The sequence below is a fragment of the Chiloscyllium punctatum genome, chromosome 10 (genome assembly GCF_047496795.1).
Source record: "Chiloscyllium punctatum isolate Juve2018m chromosome 10, sChiPun1.3, whole genome shotgun sequence".
NCBI lineage: Eukaryota > Metazoa > Chordata > Chondrichthyes > Orectolobiformes > Hemiscylliidae > Chiloscyllium > Chiloscyllium punctatum.
Window position 1 is genome coordinate 22423784 of NC_092748.1, and position 24751 is coordinate 22448534.

The following is a 24751-nucleotide window of genomic DNA, read 5'->3' on the forward strand; positions in this document are numbered from 1 at the left end:
ACCTGTTTTGTCACCTTCTCAAATAAATCGATAAGGTTTGTGAGGCATGACTTACCCTTCACAAAACTGTGTTTACTATTCCTAATCAAATTATTCCTTTCTAGAATCCTTTCCAAAACTTTGCCCACAACAGAAGTAAAGCTAACTGGTCTATAATTACCAGGATTGTCTGTACTCCCCTCCCCTGCTATCCCCCAGTCTTCTGGCACTATGACTGTAGACAATGACGACATAAAGATCAAAGCCAAAGGCTCTGCAATCTCCTCCCTGGCTTCCCAGAGAATCTGAGGATAAATCCCATCCGGCCCAAGGGACTTACCTATTTTCAAACTTTCCAGAATTGCTAATGCATTCTCTTATGAACCTCAATCCTATCTAGTCTAATAGTCTGTATCTCCATATTCTCCTCAACAACATTGTCTTTTTCCAATGTGTATACTGGCGAAAAATATTCATTTAGCACCTCTCCAATCTCTTCAGACTCCACGCACAACTTCCCACTACTGTCCTTGACTGGCCCTAATCTTACCCTAATCATTCTTTTATTCCTGACATACTTATAGAAAGCTTTAGGGTTTTTCTTAATCCTACCTGTCATAGACTTCTCATTGTCCCCTCCTGGCTTTTCTTAGCTCTCTCTTTAGGTCCTTCCTGGTTAATTTGTAACTCTCAAGCACCCTAATTGAGCCTTCACTTCTCATTCTTTCATAAGCCTCCTTCTTCCTCTTGACAAGAGATTCAGCTTCTTTCATAAACCACTGTTCCCTTGTTCGACCACTTTCTCCCTGACAGATATGTACATATCAAGGACATGCAGTAACTATTACTTGAACAAGCTCCACATTTCAATTGAGCACATTCCCTGCAGTTTTCTTCCCCATCCTATGCATCCTAAACCTTGCCTTATCGCATCATAATTGCCTTTCCCCCAAATATAACTCTTGCCCTGTGGTATATACCTATCTCTTTCCATTGCTAAAGTAAGCATAACTGAATTGTGGTCACTATCACCAAAGTGGTCACCTACCTTCAAATTTAACACCTGACCTGGTTCATTATCCAGTACCAAATCTAATGTGGCCTTGCCTCATGAGGGCCTAACTACATACTGTTGGGTTTAGTTGGGCTCACAAAGTCATTGGTTCTCTTTCTCTATCACTGCAGATGATCCGTCAGTCTTTGCCTTTGCCAAACCAGTTGCTTCTTCTTCATCTCCAGAATGTCCAAGAGATCGTTCTCATTGAGTCAAGGAGACATACAACACAGAAAGCAACCCAATTCGTCCATGCCAACCTGATGTTCCAACTTAATCTAGTCCCATTTGCCAGCACTTAGAGGGCCCATATCCCTCTAAACCCTTCCTTATTCATGTTGCCATCCAGATGCCTTTTAAATGTAGTAATTGTACCAGCTTCCATCACTTCCTCTGGCAGTACATTCCATACATGCACCACCCTCTGTGTGAAAAAGTTACCCCTTAGGTCCCTTTTAAATCTTTCCTCTCTCACCTTAAACCTATGCCCTCTAGTATTGGACTTGCCCACCCTGGGGAAAAGACGTTGGCTATTCACCCTATCCATGCCTCATGATTTTATAAACCTCTATAAGGTCACTCCTCAGACTCCAACGCTCCAGGGAAAACAGCCCCAGCCTATTCAGCCTCCCCCTATAGCTCAAACACTCCTGCCCTGGCAACATCTTCGTAAATCTTTTCTGAACCCTTTCAAATTACACTACATCCTTCCTATAGCAGGGAGACCAGAATTGCACACATTATTCCAAAAGTGGTGTAACCAGTGTCCTGTACGGCTGCAACATGACCTCCCAATTCAATTCAATAAAGGAAAGCATACCAAAATGCCTTCTTCACTATCCTGTTTACCTGAGACTCCACCTTCAAGGAGCTATGAACCTGCACTCCAAGGTCTCTTTGTTCAGCAACACGCCCCAGGACCTTACTGTGATGTATATAAGTCCTGCCCAGATTTGCTTTTCCAAAATGTAGCAAATTCCAAATTTGTCTAAATTAAACTCCATTTGCCAATCTGATCAAGATCCCAATATACTCTGATGTAACCTTTGCTGTCCCTTACACCTGTGATTTTGGTGTCATCTGCAAACTTACGAACCATACCTCCTATCTTCACATCCAAATCCTTTAAATAAGTGTCAGAAAGTCGTGGACCCAGCACCAATCATTGTGGCACACTGCTAGTCACAGGCCCCTAGCCTGAAACGAGCCCTGTTTTTATACTTTTTTGGATGATTTTCTCAAAATTTCTATAGTTTAGGCCAATCGGGGAGACTTCCTTAATGATTTGAAGCTGTTTGGTCAGTTTGGCAAGCTTTTGTTTTTGCAGTTGGGAATTTGTTACATAGATCTGCTTTTTAAAATATCCATAAGTGTTCTTACACATAACTGAATGATTTGTTACTGGTCACCAAATCACCAAAGACTTTTTTTGTTTTCAATTATTAAATACCACCAGTAAATCACCCTTGCAGCCAATTAGATATTTACGTACAAAGCCCATTAAGGACAACGCAAACCATCAATAGTGCAGGAGAGATTGGGAGAGTGGGAAGGGGCTAAATCAAAATGGCGTTGGAGGGGGAAATAAAGCAGGTCATCACCTCAACCGTATTTACATATGGGCAATAAATGTTGACCCAGCCAGTCGTGCCTGCACTAGGTGAATAAATATATCAAAGGTTTATGAACATTTAAATGAAGCTAGAAGTTTCACCTGCTTTTGGCTGGAAGAGTTAATATCCAGGATATTCCTCATCATTAATATTACTTCTGGAATTCAGAGCTTCCTCGGAAGAAGTAAGGAAACAGGCTACCAAGAGCACAGAATACTTTGTACTTGTTCCACATAAGAGACCAGAGTTACTGTGGCAGAGGATTTTTAGTTGTTTTAAGTGGGATTTGCATTTTTTGTAGTTCAGATTAGCCCTTCTCACTCTACTTGATGAGTTGAGATGTGCCATTAAAAATAGTGTTCCCAAGTTTTGGTTTAATTGAGAAAGGTAGAATGTCTGTTCAAATTCCTCTTAACTGCAGATAACTAGAACCTACAGTATGAATAATGGAAGGCTAGCAAGCATAAATGAGATACATTCTGAGTCCTACTGATTATCTTAAATTGATTGCACGTGTATAAAATAAGTACTACATTCATCCTCTAGCAGTTCAGCACTCTTCAAGTCACCACCATGGATGGCTTATGGTAGAAGAGGATAGAGCTGAAAATGTGTTGCTGGAAAAGCGCAGCAGGTCAGGCAGCATCCAAGGAGCAGGGGGATCAACGTTTCAGACACGAGCCCTTCTTCAGGAATTCATGCCCGAAGGGCTCATGCCCGAAACGTCGATTCTCCTGCTCCTTGGATGCTGCCTGACCTGCTGCGCTTTTCCAGCAACACATTTTCAGCTCTGATCTCCAGCATCTGCAGTCCTCACTTTCTCAGTAGAAGAGGATATACAATATATACAACACAATATAGCACAGGAACAGGCCTTTTGGTCCACCAAGCCTGCATTGATTCCAATCCTTATTTAGACCCACTACTTATTGCCTATACATGGTTTCTATTCCTTTGTTTGCCTCTCATTCATGTGTCTATCAAGATGCATCTTAAACATTGCTAACATGTCTGTTTCCACCACCTTCACTGGCAGTGTATTCCAGGTACCCACCACCCTCTACGTGAAAAATCTTCCCCACAATTCTCCCCTAACCTTTTCACCTCTCACCTTGAACCTGTGCCATCTTGTCATTGACCTTCAATCCTGGGGAAAAACCTCTGACTATCCACCCTATCTATGCCTCCACAGGTTGCCCCTTAGCCTCCGTCTTTCCGGTGAAAACCATCTAAGTTTATCCAACCTCTTATATCTAATATCCTCCAAACCAGGCAACATCCAGGTAAACCCTGTCTGCACCCTCTCCAAAATATTCACATGTTCTGGTAGTGTGGCAACCACTGAAGCAATGGCTACTTGCCTCCCAAAAAGTGTTTAGACAATATTGCTTTTAGTTTGTTTATTACAGTAAAAATCTTGTCATGTAACAGATCTTTCATCCAGTCACCAGAAATACAAGTAACTTATTAAAGTAATCAGTCTCCACAGGAATCAGAGTGGCATAACAGCCATAGATGGCATGAAGGAGAACAATTTACTCACTGAGTTGCTATAATCTGAAATGTATTGCCTGAATGTTATGAAAATAGAATTGATAATAGTTTTCAAATGGGTATTGTTTAAATATCTGTAAGGGAAAAGATTGTAGTGCTCCCTCTTGACATGCTTCTCATCCAGTATTATCCTTTCTGATCACCCTCAATGATGCAACTATGTAAGTGCATCTGTGATGGTGGAAGATGCAATTGCTTGAGGTAACAGCACTAGTTCAATGCCTCCGTCTTGCCTGAGGATTCTAGTAATATTGTTGCTTTACTGGGATTCTTCACCTCCACAAATGAGTGTCTGAAAGACTATGAGAAAGAGATCATGAGGACCCCCCTCTGATGGTACAGGCTTCTACAGAACTGAGGGTTCCCAATACAGCTGATGTTTAAGCATGCTGCTGAATAGTCAGGAATGAAATCTATCTCCTTTGTCTACAGAATTCAGTATTTTTCCTATCTCCCTTAAGTCATGATGGTAGAGTGAAAACTGGCTTGATAGACCATTTGTGTTTTTTTTTCCAATTTGATCACCATATTGGCTAATCACTGAACACATTGACAAGAAGCTGCTAATGTACTTTTAACGAAAGAAAACAAGTTTATTACACAAAAGAATAGTTCAATAAAGCAAAGCTATAGACATAAGACAATTTGGAAAGTTTCATTATAAACAACAACAAAAAATTCAGTCCTTTTCTCCCCAACAATATTCTTTACAGATATATGCACCATCCTTTGCATGAAAAAGTTGCTCCTTATGAATCATTCTTGTCTCACCTTAAGCCTATGCCCTCCAGTTTTGGACTCCCTTACCTTGGGGGGAAACATCCTTAGCTATTCACCTTTTCTCTGCACATGAAACAAAGCTGCCAGAGGAAGTACAAGGGGCAAGTACAATTACAGCAGTTAAAATACATTTGGACAGTCTATGGAAGGAAAGATTTAGAGGAACATGGGCTCAAATGCAGGCAAAATAGTCTAGTTCAGCTTCGTTCTGGTCCGCATGGACGAGTTATGACTCTATACACAATCCTAATGAAGTATCGCTCCTTTTAAGACCAAATGACATGGGAGCAGGAGAAGGCCATGTTAACCGGAACAGTGCTCCACCATTCAATGAAGTCATGGCTGATCTGATAATCTTAAACCACAATCTCCTGCATTTTCTCTAAAGGCTTTTAAAAAACTCAACTGGTGAAGTTACAAGCATTTTCTTTTAGCAACCTCTGCATTCATATGATTCTCTTCATCCGCCCCAAGATACAGACAGACTGCCTTTTCTTTGAATGCAACATTTGAACTGAACCAAATTCTAGCCTGTCTTTCCCTTTTTCTGTGCCATAAAAGTTCAACTTAGTAAACACTAAACACTTCAGTAATTATCTCACCAGGTAGCTTTTCTAGTCATCTGGCTTAAGTCATTGATTTCTCTGAAATTATGTTTTGACCCACTGCTACAAAAAAGTTGCTGACCACTAAAAGGTCACCTTGATGTGGACAATGACTTATTATCACTTATACTCTACAATGAACAACACAGTAAACTACAGTGAAAAGCCTCAATTGTCCCTACAATCCAGCATAATTTTGAATATGAGTCCTGAGCCAGCTGACCACCACCCCTCTGCTGCCTTTGCCAGACTCACTGTTGCAGTCAGGCACTGTCTTTTCATTGTTGGGCCCACAACGCCGATGAGCCACCAATGCCAAGTATTGTGCTGGACTCACACTTGATTCCCTGGCTCTGCTGCAGACTCGCTGATAACCAGGCTCTGGGACCACCGGAACCAAAGCCCTGCTGCCCCACCATCTTGCTGAAAACCAGGAGACCCAGCTCCAGACCTACCACAACCAGGAACCTTGGCTCCACGGAGCTGCCCTCCCATTGACAACACCGGAAGTCCCTTGGCTCAATTGTTGCATTGACAACGGCTGGAGTCCCTGCTCCAGTCCTACCACAGCCAGGAGTCCATGGCACCATGGCGACCACAACCAGGAGCTGCTGCTGCCTCACAGATAACCAGGAGTACCTGCTCTGGACCTACCACAACCAAGAACCTTCACTCCAATGCAGCTGTCCCGCTTGCAAACCACAACCACCGCTGCTTCAGCCACTGTCTGATTGACACCTGGAGTTCCTGCTTCAGGCCTACCACAGCCAGAAGTCCCTGGCTCCACTGCCAGGCTAAAGTCACCACCTCGCCAAGAGTTCCACACAACTGCCCTCCTCCACAATGCCATCTTCTGCGCCACCAACAGGAAATGATGAAGACAAAGTAAAAAGACAAAAAGGGTAAGAAAAGAAGGGAGGAAGCGGTTGGTTTGGTTCACACTGGCTCAGGAGCACGAACACTGCCTATCTACCTCTACTTTATAACCCATATTCTCAAATAATAATATTATATAGTTATACTACAGCTCCATGCTGAGCAGAAAATAAGGAATTTTCATTTTCTATCAAAATTTCCTCATTATTATTCACCTCCTTATTTGCCATGAATCTATCTGCCTTAGCTTAAAAATATTCAAAGGCTCTGCTTCAAACTCACTTTGAGAAAGAATTCTAATTTTCTGTAAGAACTTTGTTTCCTCGACCTCTTAGTCTTCATTGGATGATCTCTAATTCTAGATTCTTCAGCAAGGGGAAACATCCTTTCCTTTCCACATGCAATCTTTCAAGATCCATCAGGATCTAAGATGTTTTATCAATGCAGGTTTGACTCTTATAAACTCTAATGGATACAAGTGCAAACTTACCTCAAAACAACAATTTGCCCATTCCAGATATTAGTCTAGCCAATCTTCTCTGAATTACTGCCAAGGCATTTAAGTTCTTTCTTAAGTAAGGAGCTCAACATTCTACTTGGTACTCCAGATATAGTCTTACCAAATGCCTTATATAACTGAAGCTGAACCTCTCTACTTTAGCATTCCCTTCACAATAAAAAATTACTTGTTGTACCTGCATATTAATGTTGTGGTTCTGTTCACCGAGCTGGGAATTTGTCTTGCAAACGTTTTGTCCCCTGTCTAGGTGACATCCTCAGTGCTTGGGAGCCTTCTGTGAAGCGCTTCTGTGCTGTTTCTTCCGGCATTTATAGTGGCCTGTCTCTGCCGCTTCCGGTTGTCAGTTCGAGCTGTCCGCTGTAGTGGCCGGTATATTGGGTCCAGGTCGATGTGTTTGTTGTCAACACAGAGTGGCTCAGCAGCAGCACTATTGATTGAGTTGATAAAGTCCTAAAGGATATTTCTGCTCGACTGAGTCTGTGGTAGGCGGTGAAGGAACCAATAAGAGACAAAAATATATTTAATGTCATCCTCACTAAGCTGTGTCTTGAAGATGCAACTGTGCATGACAGCATCAGGAGTGATGACTGCACAGTCCTTATGGAGATGAAGTCCTGCCTTCACACTAAGAATACCTTACATTGTGTCATGTGACACTATCACTGTGACAGGCGTTTTTTTAGAATCCCTACAGTGTGGAAACAGGCCAAACAAGTCCATACTGACCCTCTGAAGAGCAATCCACCCAGACTCATCTCCCTCTGACTAATGCACCTAACACTATGGGCAATTTAGCATAGCCAATTCACCTAACCTGCACATCTTTGGACTGTGGGAGGAAACCAGAGCACCCGGAGGAAACCCACGGGTAGAATGTGCAAACTCCACACAGACAGTTGCCTGAGGCGGGAATTGAACCTGGGTCCCTGGCGTTTTGAGGCAGCAGTGCTAACCACTGAGAGACTGTGCTGCCCCACTTGAGACAATCTAGGAACTCAAGACTTTCATAGTGCTACTTGACACTGTCTGAGACCAATATCATGGGCCATGTAACTTTCCTAGTCAAATTTAAAAATGATTGTGACCAGTGGAAAAGTGGGAGTAGAAAAGGACCTCTCAAATCTCAGTTGAAGAATAAACATAAGCAATTCGCTTTGGGCAAGGTACGAAAGGTCAATGCTCTCAGCAAAGAGGGCAGTAGCTGGCGGTAAATAAGTGAAAAGAAAATCATAACTCCAGTAGAGGATATGTACCACTGGCAGGGATAATAACACTCCACTCACCACATAGAATGTTTGGTGGCTCAGCAAGAGGCCTGGCAAATGGAGAAAATAGAACGAAAACTTAAATTATCAAGTTTTCAATTAATTGTGAGGTAATGAATTCAGAAGCCTGTTCAAATTAACTTGGTATTGAGCACTTTTAGATGGGAGATCATCCATTAAACCCAAACTTTCTTCATTGAAAGTCTTTACATGCTAAATGCAATAGCGTGCCCATAGTGTCTGCTGATTGAGACAGTCAGTTGTTCTCTCTGTGATGGTCATTGCAAGGGAGGAAACAAAGAACACATTATAAGAGGCTTCTGCCACTAACTGTGGATGTCGTAGGCATTGCCAATTCATCTGGAAAAGCTCTGCAAACGGAAATGTTTTTGGGTGCCAAAGTACGCTCTCAGCTCTCATGCCAACGCTCAAGCCTGCAACTATCAGAATGTTGTGTATTGCCAACTTATTTCCTCTTCCTCAGATAGCAATGATTTTCCCTGCGTTACAATTCCATGAATATTAGCAGTGTTTATTTCAAATTTGAGGCCAGGCAGAAAGAGATGGCAGATTACATCTGGCATTCACTTCAGCAAGTAATCGATTTAGTGACCAGGAACTGTAAACTCTATCACATATTTTATGCTCCCTCCCTCCCTGAGTCAGAGGCCCAAGGACTGTCGCAATATTACTAAGTGAAAACTGGTTGAGATCAGGTAACTCGGCATAGGCTGTGGGCTGTGTGCTTGATCATTTGGATATAGCACAGAGAATAGCAGGATGGCAGCAGTAAGTAGGTTGAAATGGCCCACAGATGGATTTAATATTTGTTGTAGCAATAAAGGAAAAAAATCATTGTGAATTAATTGTTTATCAGGTTAACAATTTTGTATAAGTACAACTGACTTGTGTTTCCATTTACACAGAGATCAAAAGAGTTGTATCAGTATCAATACCATTTGTTGTGCTGGTAATTTTTCTACAGACATTTGGTTTATTTTTAGTTTTTGTTGTGTCTTTGTACTTTCTGGTTTACACAACACAGCAAGAAGAATCTTTATATTATAACTGTTCAGAGATTTTTATCCTTTCAATTAGTTATTTTCTACTTTTGCCATTTTGTGCTGTGTTCCCATTAGTTTTCAGCATTTTTAATCTTCAATAATAATATTTTATTTGTTATTTAAATTTTCCCTTTGCTTTTTTGCTTTACTTGGAGTTCTCTTTCATTATGAAGACTGTGTACAATAACTGTTTAATGTTACTGCCATTTCTTTGTTCCCTATCAATTCCTCAAGCTCAACTTTTTATGTTCTTTACTTGAGACATGGGTATCACTGGCTGGCCATAAATTATTGCCCAGCCCTAGTTGCCCTTGAGAAAGTGGTGATCAACTGCCTTCTTGAACCACTGCAGTCCATGTAGGTTGACCCATAATGCCCTCAGGAAGGAAATTCCAAAGTTTTGAACCAGCAACTGTGAAGGAATGGCAATATCTTTCCAGAGTATAATGTCAAGTGGCTTGAAGGGGAATCTTACAGGCAATGGAAGTTCCTTAGATGGAAGTAGCCTGGAGATGGAGGGTGTTGGTTAAAGATCTTTGATGAATTGCTGCAGTGCATCTTGTAGAAAGCACACCCTGCTACTAGGGGGTGTCAGTGGTGAAGGGATTGGATGTGGTGTCAATCAAGTGGGCTGTTTCATCCAGGATGGTGACACGTTTCTTGTTGGAGCTACATCCATCCAGGAAAATGGGAGTATTCTATCGTACTCCTGACTGGTATCTTTTAGATGACAGGTAAGCTTTGGGGAGTAACTGCAGTATTCCTTGCTTCTGAACTGCTGTTGCAGCCACTTTCTTTATATAATAAGTCCAGTTGGAACAATTGTAACACCCAGGTTGTTGATAGTGGAAGGATTCAGTGATGGTAACACCATTGAATTTCAAGAGGTAGTGATCAGATTATCTCTTACTGGAAATTGGCATCTTCTGGCATTTGTATGGTGCAAATGTTACTTGCTACTTATCAACCCCAGCCTGGATACTATGTAAGTCTCATTGGATTTGCTTCAGTATCTGAGGAGTCAAATCTTTCTGAACAATGTGCCATCACCTTTGAACTTCCACCCTTATAGTAGAGGGAAGGTCATGGATGAAGTAGTTAAGATGATGAAGCTCAGCTAATAGCCCAAGGAACTCCTGCACAGGTCCAATTGGGGTCGATGCCAACCAGATAAATAAATGTAGTCCCATGTGCCAGCATTTAGCACATATCCCTAAACCCTTCCTATTCACATACCCATCCCGATGCCTTTGACATGTTGTAATTGTACAGAGCAAAGGTGACGTTGGGGCCAGGAGGTTACCAGGAAGATAATTAACAGTATACATTTGGGCTGCGGCTAAACCAGAGATACTGCATGTGTAGTATCTCCCTCCCACCTTCCTCCTTTAAGCAGAAGAAAAGGACTCTGTAAGGTAAGGGTTTTTCTTTTATATATTTTACGTGCATTGTTTGGTAGTAGTTGAGTTAGAGCTAAGGCTTACAATAACAGAGGACCTCAGATCTGTGGCACGTGCCTCTTGCTTGATATGGGAGCTCAGGGACGTGACTGATGTCCCGGACTCTTGCACTTGCAATACGTATGTCCAGCTACAGCTCGTTCAACTGCATGACAGCTCTAGAGCTGCGGATGGACACACTGTGGAGCATCTATGATGCTGAGGTGGTCGTGGATAGCACGTTTACTGATTTACTCACACCACAGATTAAAATTGCTGAGGGAGACAATGAATAGGTGACCAAAAGGCAGAGAAAGAGCAGGAAGGTAGTGCACATGTCCCCTGCAGTCATCTCCTTCGAAAACAGCTATACCATTTTGGATAGTGTTGGGGGTGATGGCTCACCAGGGGAGGGCAGCAGTTGCCAGGATCATGGTAGGGTAGTGGGCTCTGCTGTTCAGAAGGGCAGGAAAAAGATTTGTAGTGTCATACTCATAGGGTTCTATCGTAAGGGGAATAGACAGGTGGTGGTGGCCAAAAACAAGACTCCCAGATCGAATGTTGCCTCCCAGGTGCTCAGGTTAGGGGTGTTACCAATCGACTGCAGAGCATTCTGAAAGGGGAGGGTGAACAGCCAGTTGCCGTGATGCATATAGGCACCAATGATAAGTAAAAAGACAAGAGGAGGTCCTGAAAGCAGAATTCTGGGAGCTAGGAGAGAAGTTAGAGGATTTCAGGGTTGCAACCAGGACCACGTGCTAGTCCAGGTAGAAATGAAAGAATTGACAAGGTGAACACATGGCTTGAGGATGGTGTAGGAGAAAAGGGTTCAGATTTGTGGGAGATTGGGACTGGTTTGGGGAAAGTGGGTCTATTACAAATTGGATGGTCTACACCTAAACCAAACTGGAACAAATGTCAGAGAGATGTACAGCACAGAAACAGACCCTTCGGTCCAACTCGTCTATGCCAACCAGATATCCCAATCCAATCTAGTCCCACCTACTAGAACCTGGCCCATATCCCTCCACACCCTATACATTCATATATCCATCCAGATACCTTTTAAATGTTGCAATTGTACCAGCCTCCACCACTTCCTCTGGCAGCTCATTCCATAAATATACCCACCCTCTGCATGAAAAAGTTGCCCATCAGGTCTCTTTTATATCTTTCTCCTCACCCTAAATCTATGCCCTCTAGTTCTGGACTACCCCACTTGGGGGAGTTTTTCTACTGGTGTCAGGGAAGGTTTAATTTAATGTGGCAGGGTACTGGGAACCAGAAGAGAAGACTACGAGACAGGGAGGTGGAAACTAGAGTGTAAGGAGCAGGATCATGAAGTTAACATTACCAAGGGGAAGAGTAGGCAGATAGCAGATGGACGCAAAGGAACTGGTGGTCTGAAGTGCATTTGCTTTAATGCAAGTATAGTGGGTTAGGCAGACAAACGTAGGGCTTAGATTGGTGTCTAGGACTATGACATTATTGCGATCAGAGACTTAGTTAAGGGAAGGGCATGACTAGCAACTAAATGTTCCAGGATATAGATGGTTCAGACAGGACAGGGAGGGAAGTAAAGGGGTTTTGAGGGTTGGGGGAAGAAGGGAGAAGAGGGGTTGCATTGCTAGTCAGGGATGATATCACAGCTGTGCGACAGGACACTATGGAGGGCTTGAGCAGTGAGGCATTATGGGTAGAGCTGAGAAATAAGGGTGCAGTTACATTGTTGGGGCTGTACTACAGACCTCCTAGTGAGCAAGAGGTAGCAGAACAAATAGGCAAACAGATTATAAAAAGATGTAGAGTCAACAGGGGTGGTGGTGATGGGAGATTTTAATTTTCCCAACATTGACCATGATACACTTCGTGTCAGAAGTCTGGATGAGGCAGAATTTGTAAGGGGCATCCGGGAGAGTTTTCTAAAGTAGTGTGTCAATAGTCCAAATAGGGAAGGGGCCATATTGAACCTGGTGTTGGGGAAAGTCCCAGGCCAGGTGGTAGAAGTTGCAGTGGGGGATTACTTTGGGAATAGTGACCACAATTCTGTAAGTTTTAGAATACTCATAGACAAAGATGAGAATAGTCTTAAGGGAAGAGTACGAAACTGTGCCAAGGCCAATCATATCAAAATTCAGCAGCAGCTGGGAAATGTGGATGGGGGCAGCTATTTGAAGGGAAGTCCACATTTGATATGTGGGAGGCTTTCAAAAGATAGATTGAAGATAGTGCAGGATATGCATGTCCCTTTGAAAACAAAGGGATAGGAAAAGCAAGACTTGTGAACCGTAGGTAACAGCAGAAATTGTGCAACTCGCCAAGAGGAAAAGGGAACATAAGGTCCAGACAGCTAAAAACAGAACAGGCTTTGGAGGAATATTGGAAGAGTAGGACCAATCTTAAACAAGGAATCAAGCAAGTTAAAAGGGGTGATGAAATAACTTTAGTAAGCTGAATTAAGGAGAATCCCAAGGCCTTTTATTCATATATAAAAGGTAAAAGGTAAGAGGATAACAAGAGAAAAGGTTGGTCCACTGAAGGGGAAGGAAGGTTGTGTGTCAAACCTGAGAAAATGGGTGAGATTCTCAATGAATATTCTGCATCAGTGTTCACTGAGGAGAGGGACATGATGAATGTTGAGATTAGAGATAGAAGTTTATTTACTCTGGATCATATTGACATAAAGAGGGAGGATGTGTTGGGTAGACTAAGGGATATTAAAGGTGGACAAATCCCCAGGACTGGATGGCATTTATCCCAGGTTGCTGAGGGAGGTGATAGGAAATAGCTGGGGACCTAACATATCTTTGTAGCATCCTTAAACACAGGTGGAGTACCAGTGGACTGGAGAGTTGCTACGTTGTCCCCCCTGTTCAAGGGTAGTAGGGATATTCCAAGTAGCTATAAGACCAGTGAGCCTGAAGTCAGTGGTGGGAAAGTTGCTGGACAATGACCTGAGGGATAGGATCTATTTATATTTGGAAGAGAATGGGCTTATCAGCGATAGGCAACATGGTTTCGAAAGAGAGAGATCATGTCTTACCAACTTAAGAGTTCTTTGAGGAATTGACCAAGTTGATAGATGAAGTAAGGGCTGTAGATGTCATATACATGGAATTTAGTAAGGCGTTTGATAAGGTTCCCCATGGTAAACTAATGGAGAAAGTGAAATCACATGATGTACAGGGCATTCTAGCCAGGTGGATAAAGAACTGGTTGAGCAACATGAGAAGGAGTAGTAGGTGAAGGGAGTTTCTCGAAATGGAGAAAAGGTGACCAGTAAATGTTCCACAGGATCAGTGCTGGGGCCACTGTTGCTTGTGATATACATAAATGATCTGGAAGAGGGCATTGGTGGTCTGATCAGTAAGTCTACAAATGGACACTGATTGGTGGACTAGCAGAAAGCATAGGGACTGACTGTCAAAGGATACAGGAGAATATAGATAGACTGATGAGTTGGGCAGAAAAGTGGTGAGTTCAATCCAGGAAAACATGAGGTGATGCATTTTGGAAGTTTAATTTGAGAGTGAACTGTAGCATAAACATAAGAGTCTTGGGAAAAGTTGATGAGCAGTGTTCAGATCTGTTGTACCCTGAAAGTGGCTGCACAGGGTGTAGAGTGGTCAAGGCAGCATATGGTATGCTTGCCTTCATTGGACAGGGTATTGAGTATAAAGGCTGGTAGGTCATGTTAAAGTTGTACAAGACTTTGGTTCGGTTGCACTTAGAATACACATTACAAAAAGAACATGGACGCTTTGGAGAGGATGCTGAGGTTTGAGGATGTTGCCTGGTATGGAAAGTGCTAACTATGTAGAGGGGTCGAATAGACTAGGATTGTTTGCATTAGGAAAAAAGATTGGGGGAAACTGATTCAAGTCTACAAAATCAAGAGTATAGACAGGGTGGATACAGATAAGCTTTCTCCCCAGGGTGAGGGATTCAATAACGAGGTCACATTTTCAAGGTGAGAGGAAAAAGGTTTAAGGGGGATACACATGGAAAATACTTTACACAGAGGGTGGTAGGTGCCTGGAATGCATTGCCAGCAGAGGTAATAGAGGCAGGCATGGTAGATTCATTTAAGGTGCTTCTGGACAGATGCATGAGTAGGTGAGAAGCAGAGGGATACAGATCCTTAGGAATTGGGCTATAGGTTTAAGACAGTGGATTTGGATCAGCTCAGGCTTGGAGGGCTGAAGGGCCTATTGCTGGGGCGTAAGTTTTCTTTGTTGAGGTTTACTGCTAATTTTGCAACATTTTTATACCTTTTATTTCAATTTGGTAGCATCCTTAACTATTACTTGAATCAACAGATGGTACATCATTTTCATGGAGGCTGTTTCTGAATGGAACATACCATCATTGAATGTGAAGCAAATTCTCCTGAAATTTCAGCGACCAATTCTCTACCATCTTACCTTTTAACCAATTTCCCCAATCCTCTGTAGCCAATGCCAGCTTTGTAATGGCTTGACATTTAAGACACTTGTTTCAAAACCAAGTTCCTCACCTGGAAAATGCTAATGATTTCTCTCTCAAACCTACCTTCAATTTGGTTTATCCAATCTATAAGAAGATTAAAATCCCACTATTTTGAGTATTTCTTATAAGCCCCCATTGTTTCTTGACCCATACTGTCCTACAGTGTTGAAACAATCACTCCCACTCTGGGGTCGATTAAACAACTCCCAGCAGTATCATCTTTCACATGCAATTATTTAACCTTCATCCAACCTGATTCTACATCTTGATGTTCTGAGCAATTTCTTGCAACTACACTGCCACTATTCACTAAGGTAGTAGCGCACTGCAAATCAAGCCCCACTACTGAGTCCGAAAATTGTGAAGATGTGAATAAATCACCAAATTGTCTAGTTTTACCTAACTAATTCAGACTAAAGGAATGTGCATAATACTAAGTTTTCAGGAACAAGAAAATAACTATTTAGTGTTAAACTATTTTCAACCAGTGGTGAGAAAACATGGCTAGTAACTAACTTATATTTTATCTTTCTTAAAATTCACATGCAATAAAAACAAATACAAGAGACAAGTATTATACTGGGGGGTACCAATTCAGATCACAGACGTGCAAGAGATGTTTTCTTTTAACTCGCACCCGATTCTTTGCTGATGAGATAAGGTTGTTTTTGTACAGTGATGTACCATTCCCTGGTTGAGAATCTAAACTTTTCAATATCTCTAAAAAGGTACTTTTTCCCCTTTCACAAATCAGGAGTGTAATGGAATGCTTCTCACTTGCCTGGATGGGTGTGGCGCCATCACTCAAAGCTGACACCATGCAGAAAAAGAAGCTCTATTGATTGGCGCTACACCCCCAAGCATCCACTCCCTTCGCCACTGATGCTCATTACACATATCTGTAGATAGTAGCAGCAACACTGCAGAAATTCACCAATCCTTAAACACATTGAAAACCTACTGCCAATTCCATCTCTAAGGGAAAAGGCAGCAGCTATGTTGGAATAGCACCACCTGCAAATTCCCCTCCAAACCACTCACTGTCCTGACATAGAAATAAATCACTGTTTCTTCACTGTCACGGAATCAAAATCCTGGAATACCCTCAAAACAGGCACTGAGAGTCTACCTACAGTAGATGGATAACAGTGGTTCAAACTAGCTCATCACTGCCTTCTCAGGGCAACTAGGACAGGCAATAAACACTGGCCATATTCCACAGGTTGAATAAATAAAGAATAACTTCCATAATTTCAATATAGCGGTAGTTTTTTAGTCCACAGTGCAAAAGTGACCTTTACAATACTCATCCCATCCTTATCAAGAGCTACCAAACCTTTCCTTTTATATCATTTGAGAAAATCAAATAAGCTTGAATATTTAACTCTCAGGTTTCATCACATTGACATCTCTGTGATGGATATATTATATTTATTCTTTATATTTATGCTTTCAATTCATCCATCTTTACAAACATTTCATGAATTTTGGATTAAGAGACTTTAATTTTGTCATTTTATAATTTTTCCCTTAATGAGCCTATTTGCTAATGCACTCATGTTTTATGCTCTGTTCTTTCCTGTTGCACTTGGTTAATCCTTATTTAAAAATCAAACTAGCACAACATCATTTCTCATTAAATCTCTTCTGATTAATCCTTTTAACTATTTTGTTTAAAGCCCTCTCCACAACTGCAATAATTAAATTCACTGGGATATTAGGTGCCAATGCAGTTCAATCCTAATTGAAAAGGCTCTCTTGTTCCTCAGAGTGCCAGGTCCCCATTCATTCAAACCCATTTCTTCCACAACAATCTGAGCCACATATTTAGTTCTCTGATCTTATTTTCTCTATGCCAATTTGGCCATGCCTCAGATAACCAAGAGATTACCACCTTTGTGGTTCTGTTTTTCAATCTAGCCTCTAGCTGCGCATAATCCCTCAGGAGATATTCTTTAGTAGTCCTACATTATTGGCGCCCATGTAGATCATGGCAAATGGATTCCTCCTCTGCCATTCCAAATTTTTTTCTAGCCCTGAGACTCCTTTAACCTTAGCACTAGGCCAGCAAGACAATTTTTGTGATTCATGCTCTCCACTGCAGGATCTGCCTCCCCTTAACTAGACCATCCCAGACTGTAACTACCTCCATTTTTACTCCTTACAACTCAAATATCTGTATTTGATTCTGTATCTTGGTGCTATAGTCTGCTTGTTCAATCTCCCTGTTGTCCCTGCTCTTCTCTACTCAAGCCAGATGCTTGAACCTATTAGACAATACAAGGATTCAAGTTCCTCCAATGTGACCTCCTGCACTATACCTGTTTTCTGCAGTCACACCCTCTCGTCCCTGACCAAGAACCAAATCTGAAGTGCTTAACATAAGTAGTGTCATTGCCTTCTGGATCCAAGTGTCCAGGTAACCACCTTCCTCCCTGATGCTCTGAAGTGTACAAAACTTAGAAACCAACTCATCAGTTCTGTCTCAAGTAATGTCAAGCTGCAGACATGGCTACTGTGGATCACACTGATGTACCACAAACTACAACTGCAACTTATCACCTACTTTAACATCTTTGTTGTGTTTTGGGGTTTCATGTTTTGAAGGATCACTCAAAAGCAGGGGGTCTGAAATTCAACTTCCAAAATTCTACACTTACACATGTGCGCACAGTGGAAGTTATTTGATGTACTTAACAGTAAGCCCAATTAGTTTCACCATTATTCTGTATTCATCACTGGGTCAGAAATGTTAATTCAGCTTTCTTTCAGCAGATACTGCTGAGTTTTTCCAGCAATTTGTTTTTACACCACCATTATCCTTGAATATACCCTGTCTTAGTAACAGGAAAGGCCAACCAGTAGTGGTGGCACAGTAGAATGCAACAAGTGCAGAGTCACCCTTGGCATCAGGTCAAATGTGGGCATGTGAACCACCTGGTAATTAGTACCTATCTCTCCCAAATCCAAGTGAATGAATCCATACTCAAGCATGTTGGACACCAATTGGAAGAATCAGCAGTTGACAAGGATACGGAATGCACCGAGTAAGTAACTAAAATATCAAAGTCCAAGGGACTTCAGATACTGATGCTGTCCATGTCCAAATGCAGCAAGACTTTGACAATATTCAGGTTTGGACTAATAAGCAAATAATGTCTCATGTAAATGCTGTCCAATATTTCCAAGAGAATCTAACCAAGGCCCCTTGACAGCATTACTATAACTGAATCCACAACTATCATCTTGGTGGTTACAGTTGACAGGAAACTGTAAAGACACAGCCATAAATACTGTGGCTACCATGCAAATCAAAGGTTGGGAATCCTCTGGTGGGAAATTCATTGTGTAACTCGCCAAACTAGAAGGTTCAAAATGAGAGTGTAATGGAATACTCCTCAAATACCTAGATGAGAACACCACCAACATTATTCAAGAAGCTTGAGGTCATTCAGGCTCCTTATTTGGCATCTCAACGACCATCTTGAGCATTCACATGCTCTGTCGCTGCCACATGGTAAAGTTTGCTAATACTATCTACAAAATGTACTGCAGCAATTCAACACAGCTGGTAAGGTCAAAATCTTAGAACTTCATCCCATCAGCACCACGGAACATACTTAATCCATAGCTACTGCTACAGTTCTAGAAGACAGCTCATCAGCTCAAGGGCAATGTGACGTGGCTAGTAAGTGCTGGTGGCGCCTGTAACACCAACATCCTCTGAACGAAAAGAAAAGCACAAATAGTTCAAAGATTAGCTTCCTTTAGGAATCCAAGCTGTATTTCTTTACCAATTGTTTTTCCTAAAATAAGTGCTTATCTCTCATTAACCCATGCTCCAAGTAAGAATTTACTTTGTACTGAACAATGGTCTTAAGAATTTTCCCACCAAAGGGTTGGCAATGTTCCCAGTTTTTTGAACAAGGATGAATTACAGCTGTCAACAGCAACATTTTGTTTTTTGGCAATACACTGCAAAGTGCAGTTCTGCCACCTGCTGGTCATATTTTCATGAGGCAAATAAATCACAACGCTGAGGATGGAGAAGTAGGTCACTGAGCCTGCCCCACTATTCAAGATGATCATGGCTCATCTGATAACAACTTTTCCTCAGACCCCTTGGTTCTCTTATTAATTAAGATTGTCAGATGTTTAGAGTTAACTAAAGAATTTCACAGAACCACCACCCACAGAGACAAAATTCCTTGTAATTAATGGGCAACCCCTCAGGATTATGCTCTCTGGTCTCCAATCTCCCACAAGGGGCAACATTTACATCTAACTTGGAAAGCTTCGGAGAATACTGCATGCTTCAATAAGATCTCCAAGTCTCCTAACTCCAATGCAGACCAAACCTATTCAACCTCTCCTCTTAAGAGTTCTTCCAAACCTGGCATCAGCCAGTAACCCTTCTCCAGACTGTGTCCAATGCCAAAACTAAAACTTCACAATGTTTCGGTATGGTCGGATGCCTTGTATAGTTTTAGCAAGACTTTCCTACTTTATACTCCATTCACTATAAATAATGTTCCAACATTCCATTTGCCTTATTACCAGAATTTGTTTGATAGCTTTTTGTGATTTATACAAAAACCTCCAAAATCCATATGGCGGTTTCCTCAAATTAAATATTAAGTCCTCTATTATTCCTGCCAAAGTGCATAACCTCACATTTAATCCATCTGCCAATTTTTGCCTCATTTATCCAAATCCTCTGCAGTCTGTTTTCCATATTCCTCACCTTCCATCCAAGTTTGTGTCCTGGAAGCATGGCAATAGGACATTTGCTTCCCTCTTGGTAGCTAATGTTATAAATAAATGTGGCACTAGCACTGATCCTCGTGGCACTCCGTTACTTTCAAGTTGCCATCACAAAAATGCCCTAGGAGAAAGTGAGGACTGCAGATGCTGGAGATCAGAGCTGAAAATGTGTTGCTGGAAAAGCGCAGCAGGTCAGGCAACATCCAAGCAGGAGAATCGATGTTTCGGGCATGAACCCTTCTTCAGGAATGAGGAAAGTGTGCCAAGCGGGCTAAGGTAAAAGGTAGGGAGGAGGGGCGTTGGAACTGCGATAGGTGGAAGGAGGTTAAGGTGAGGGTGATAGCCGGAGTGGGAGTAGGGGCGGAGAGGTCAGGAAGATGATTGCAGGCCAGGAAGGTGGTGCTGAGTTCGAGGGTTGGGACTAAGACAAGGATTTGGCTCAAGTTTTGCATTTCAACGCCAGGACCAACCAACCCAACCACCCCGTGGCTCAACACTTCAACTCCCCCTCCCACTCCACCAAGGATATGCAGGTCCGTGGACTCCTCCATCGCCAGACCATAGCAACATGACAGCTGGAGGAAGAGTGCCTCATCTTCAGCCTAGGAACCCTCCAACCACAAGGGATGAACTCCGATGTCTCCAGTTACCTCATTTCCCCTTCCCCCCACCTTGTCTCAGTCAAATCCCTCGAACTCAGCACCTGCCTAACCTGCAATCTTCCTGACCTCTCCACCCCCACCCCCACTCCGGCCTATCACACTGACCTTAACCTCCTTCCACCTATCACAGTTCCAACAGCCCTCCCCACCTTTTATCTTAGCCCGCTTGCCACACTTTCCTCATTCCTGAAGAAGGGCTCATGCCCAAAACGTCAATTCTCCTGCTCCTTGGATGCTGCCTGACCTGCTGCACTTTACCAGTAACACATTTTCAGCTCATCACAAAAATGCCAACCTTGTTCCAACTGTATATCAGCTTGCCAATTCTCTATCTATGCTAATATACTCTCCCCAACACCATGGGCTATCGTTAAATAACCTTTGTACAATATTTTATGAAATGCCTCTGAGAAATCCAAATATATTACATCAACAGGTTCTCCTTTATCTGCACTGCTCGTCATCTCAACAAATTCTAATAAAATTGTCAGGCATGATTTTCCTTTCATAAAGCTTTGCTGACTCTGCTTGATCATATTGTTTCTCAATATCTGTCTGCTATTACATCCTTCACATTACTCTAGCAGTTCCCCAATGACTGGTCTATAGTTAACTTATCATATTAAATTCACACTCCAATACTACAGTTGGTGGCATTTAAAGTTCTGCATCCTAATTAGCCTACTGATATTACCACTGTGTCTATCTCCTCTATACTGAGGATAGTGAAATCCAATTGGTGTGTTGAGATTAACATTGATCGTGTGTCAGTTTGGTAGTTTTAGCAAGGAAATGAGGTACAGAATACAATTTGAAAAACAGGCAAAATACAGATACCAAAAGAAAATATGAGATTAAATGAAATAAAAGATTCAGGTATTGATTACTTTGTATGTTTTTATGAAAGTAAATGCTCCTGTCACCATGACCCTCCCATTGCCTCCCCTCTTACACCAGCCTCTCATCAGTCCCCCATCCAACCCCAGTTGAGCAGCACTGTTGTTTTTCTGCCAGAGGTATCATTAAGAATTCCTGGGCAGCATTACCACTAAATATTTGCAGGTATGTTGCGTTGGCAACAGGTTCTTCCAATTTAACTCCTAGGCTGATACTCACTCACTGATGAAGGGCTTTTGCCCGAAACATCGATTTTATTGCTCTTCGGATGCTGCCTAAACTGCTGTGCTCTTCCAGCACTACTAATCCAGAATCTGGTTTCCGGTATCTGCAGTCATTGTTTTTACCAAGAAGTCTTCTTTGTGCAGTTGGTCTTAACATGATTGAGTGGTACTACATCTTAATTAAAGCTATTCTGATATCATTTTCTCCGTTTTACCTGACCGCTTTGCAGAACTGTGCTCCATGGTGCTTAAGCAAGCAATTCAGATTGTTCTTGGCGTAGCTCCTCTGATCTTCTCAGGTAGTGCATCTTGGTAAAGAATCACATTTTGTGGTTCCCTTTACCCAATTATCAGTCTAAAATTCATGTTCCTCCAATTTGCTCACCAGCTGAACAGAGTTGGAGCAACCAGAGACATTTCCAATCAGGTATGGCCATTAAAGATAGAGCCTCTGCTCAAAGACAAATTCCAAGCTGTAGCATTCTTGCCTGACATCCCAAAATGAACCCGGCTTGCCCAGCAAAGCTTATGTTAAAGATACCAGTATGACAACAAAATGATCAAAAATTGTGCAAAATTCTTAATATCAGCTAATGTTGATAGTAACTAAATACATAATTTCCCTACCAGTGCAGAGCCCAATATTAAAAGTTAATACTAGTTGTACCACATGCAAGACCAGCAAGACACCCTACAAAAAAAAATCCAATGCCAAGAAAGCATTAGGTTTGTTAATCTTGGTGTTGCTCCAGCTCAAAGTACACTGTATGACACTCACGTACTGCGAATAGTTTAAGTGACAAAAAACACAATTTAATGACACTTCCATGTTGCCTTTGTAATTACAGTAGTCCCCCTGTACCTGCAGGGATACATTCCAAGACCTATTGTGGAAGCCTGAAACCACACACAGGAAAAGTGATCCCATTCATTTAAATGGGCAATATACATTCCCAGCAGCCCCCAGTCCCTGCTTCTGCAATGTTCCCTGTAATATGTTCGGGCCGTGGTATACCACGTCTAACTGAAACCACAGGAGCAGGACCTGCAGTTACGAGGGTCGTCCTGTATTCCGAAAATATTGTGTTGTCAATCGCATTTAGTTGTTTTTTTTGAGAGCCACAGGTGAGTATTTCCCAGATCATCAGTAGCAGAACTACTTTCACATGTAATGAACAAAATCTGTGTTTTTTTCTATCACTGCCGTTTCTTTGCATGCACCCCCGGGCAATGACTGGCAAAGTCTGCCAAAATGTTTTTCCATTCATTTTCAGAGAGCTGTGATCAGGTATAATGACCACTTGGGCCAAGTATAAAGCCAACTCAGCATTAAAACATAGCCTTTGTTATTGGCTGCACGAACAGAGCTAGTGTTCTACGTTTCTCCATGAATGAATATACAGATGCTTAGCAGCCGAAAGCAAACAAATTCTGATAAACTCAGCACATCTGGGAGTTGCTATCTACACCCGTCTTAGCTGCTCAAAGGAGGGGTAGAAAAATGTGCTGGCCAGTACAGATAAGGATGGGAAGGCTTCCTTCCTGACAAGCATGCACCAGCTGAGGTCTTAGTCACTTCTATTGAAAATAGTATTTTAAAGAATTCAAATGATTTTCAAAATATTTTGTTTGCGTATTCTTTCTGCACAATGGAAAATGTATTTGACAAAATGCCCATTATTCCAATTATTACCGTTACAAGAAAGTGTTTTGGGCCACAGTTTATTTGAAAATGAAGTCCCATTTCTTATACCAAAAGGTTTACCATTTTCATAGAAAAATAATTGGAGTCTTGCTTCAATCGAATGGTTCTGGTAACTGCCATCAAAAAACATCTTGCATAATGAAAACATTTTCCCCCTTTTGAATAAAAAGGACAGTTAGGGCCGACTGAAGCTATGAACAGAATTAGAGTCTATCATTTACTGGAAAGAGGTCACTCGCTTTTCACTTTCTTTTTCTTCTTCTTCTTCTTTTCTGGGATCTGAAAATTTTTGAAAAGTCAAAATGTTAATTACTATAACCTATGATTATATGAAACCAAAGTGCTGGAAATGTTCAGCAGACCTGGCAACATTTATGGAGACAGAACAAAGAATTACAATTTTAAGCAGAGCAGGGTACAACCTCTTTGGAACCAATTCCGAAGGGAGAGCATACCTACTGTTTGACGTTCAAAAACTCCAGAATTAGAATATTCTCAGTTCTTTGGAAAGTAGTAAATGTTACATTGTCATTCAAGGGAATGAAAGATGCAAAACAAGGGATGATTTACCAGTTAGCCTGACAGGAAAAGAGGTAGAGCATGGAAAAAGACACTTTTGATCCAATTTGTCCATGTCAACCAAATGTCCCAAACTAAACTAGTCCTGTTTGCTCTCACTTGGTCCATATTCCCTTAAACCTTTTCTATTCATGTACCTATACAAATAACTTAAACGTAACAAATGTATCTGCATCTACCACTTCCTCAGACAGCTCATTCCATATACTGGAAAAGTTGCCCCTCCGGGCTCTTTCCCAGCTCACCTTGAAAATATGCCTCCAACCTTTGAACTCCCATCCTAGGGAAAAGACCTTAGCTATCCACCTTAACCATGCCCATTATTTTATGGACTGCTAAGATCACCCCTCAACTCCTATGCTCCGGCAAAATAAGTCCCAGCCTATCCAGCCTGTCCTTATAACTACTACCTCCAATCCCAGCAGCATTCTTGTAAATCTTTTCCAAACCCTCTCCAATAATATCCTTCCTAGAACACAGCAGACGACTTCAAAAAGAGGCCTCCTCAACGTCCTATACAACCTCAACATGATGTCCTAACTGCTATACTCAGTCGTCTGAACAATGAAAGTAAGTGGGTGGCACGGTGGCTCAGTGGTTAGCACTGCTGCCTCACAGGGCCAGGGACCTGGGTTTGATGCCAGCTTTGGGTGACTGTCTGCACAGAGTTTGCACATTCCTCC

The 24751-nt window shown here is 41.9% G+C and overlaps 1 protein-coding gene across 1 annotated transcript in view; it reads right to left on the bottom strand.

Moving 5' to 3' along the window:
* Positions 1–23490: 23490 nt before the first annotated feature.
* Positions 23491–24751, bottom strand: part of nop58 (NOP58 ribonucleoprotein homolog (yeast)) — a 32209-nt gene continuing 30948 nt past the window's right edge. Inside the window, exon 15 of the mRNA XM_072578671.1 lies at positions 23491–23768. Coding sequence (XP_072434772.1) covers positions 23721–23768 — 48 coding nt within the window. The 3' untranslated portion in view covers positions 23491–23720. The remainder of the gene's footprint in view (positions 23769–24751) is intronic.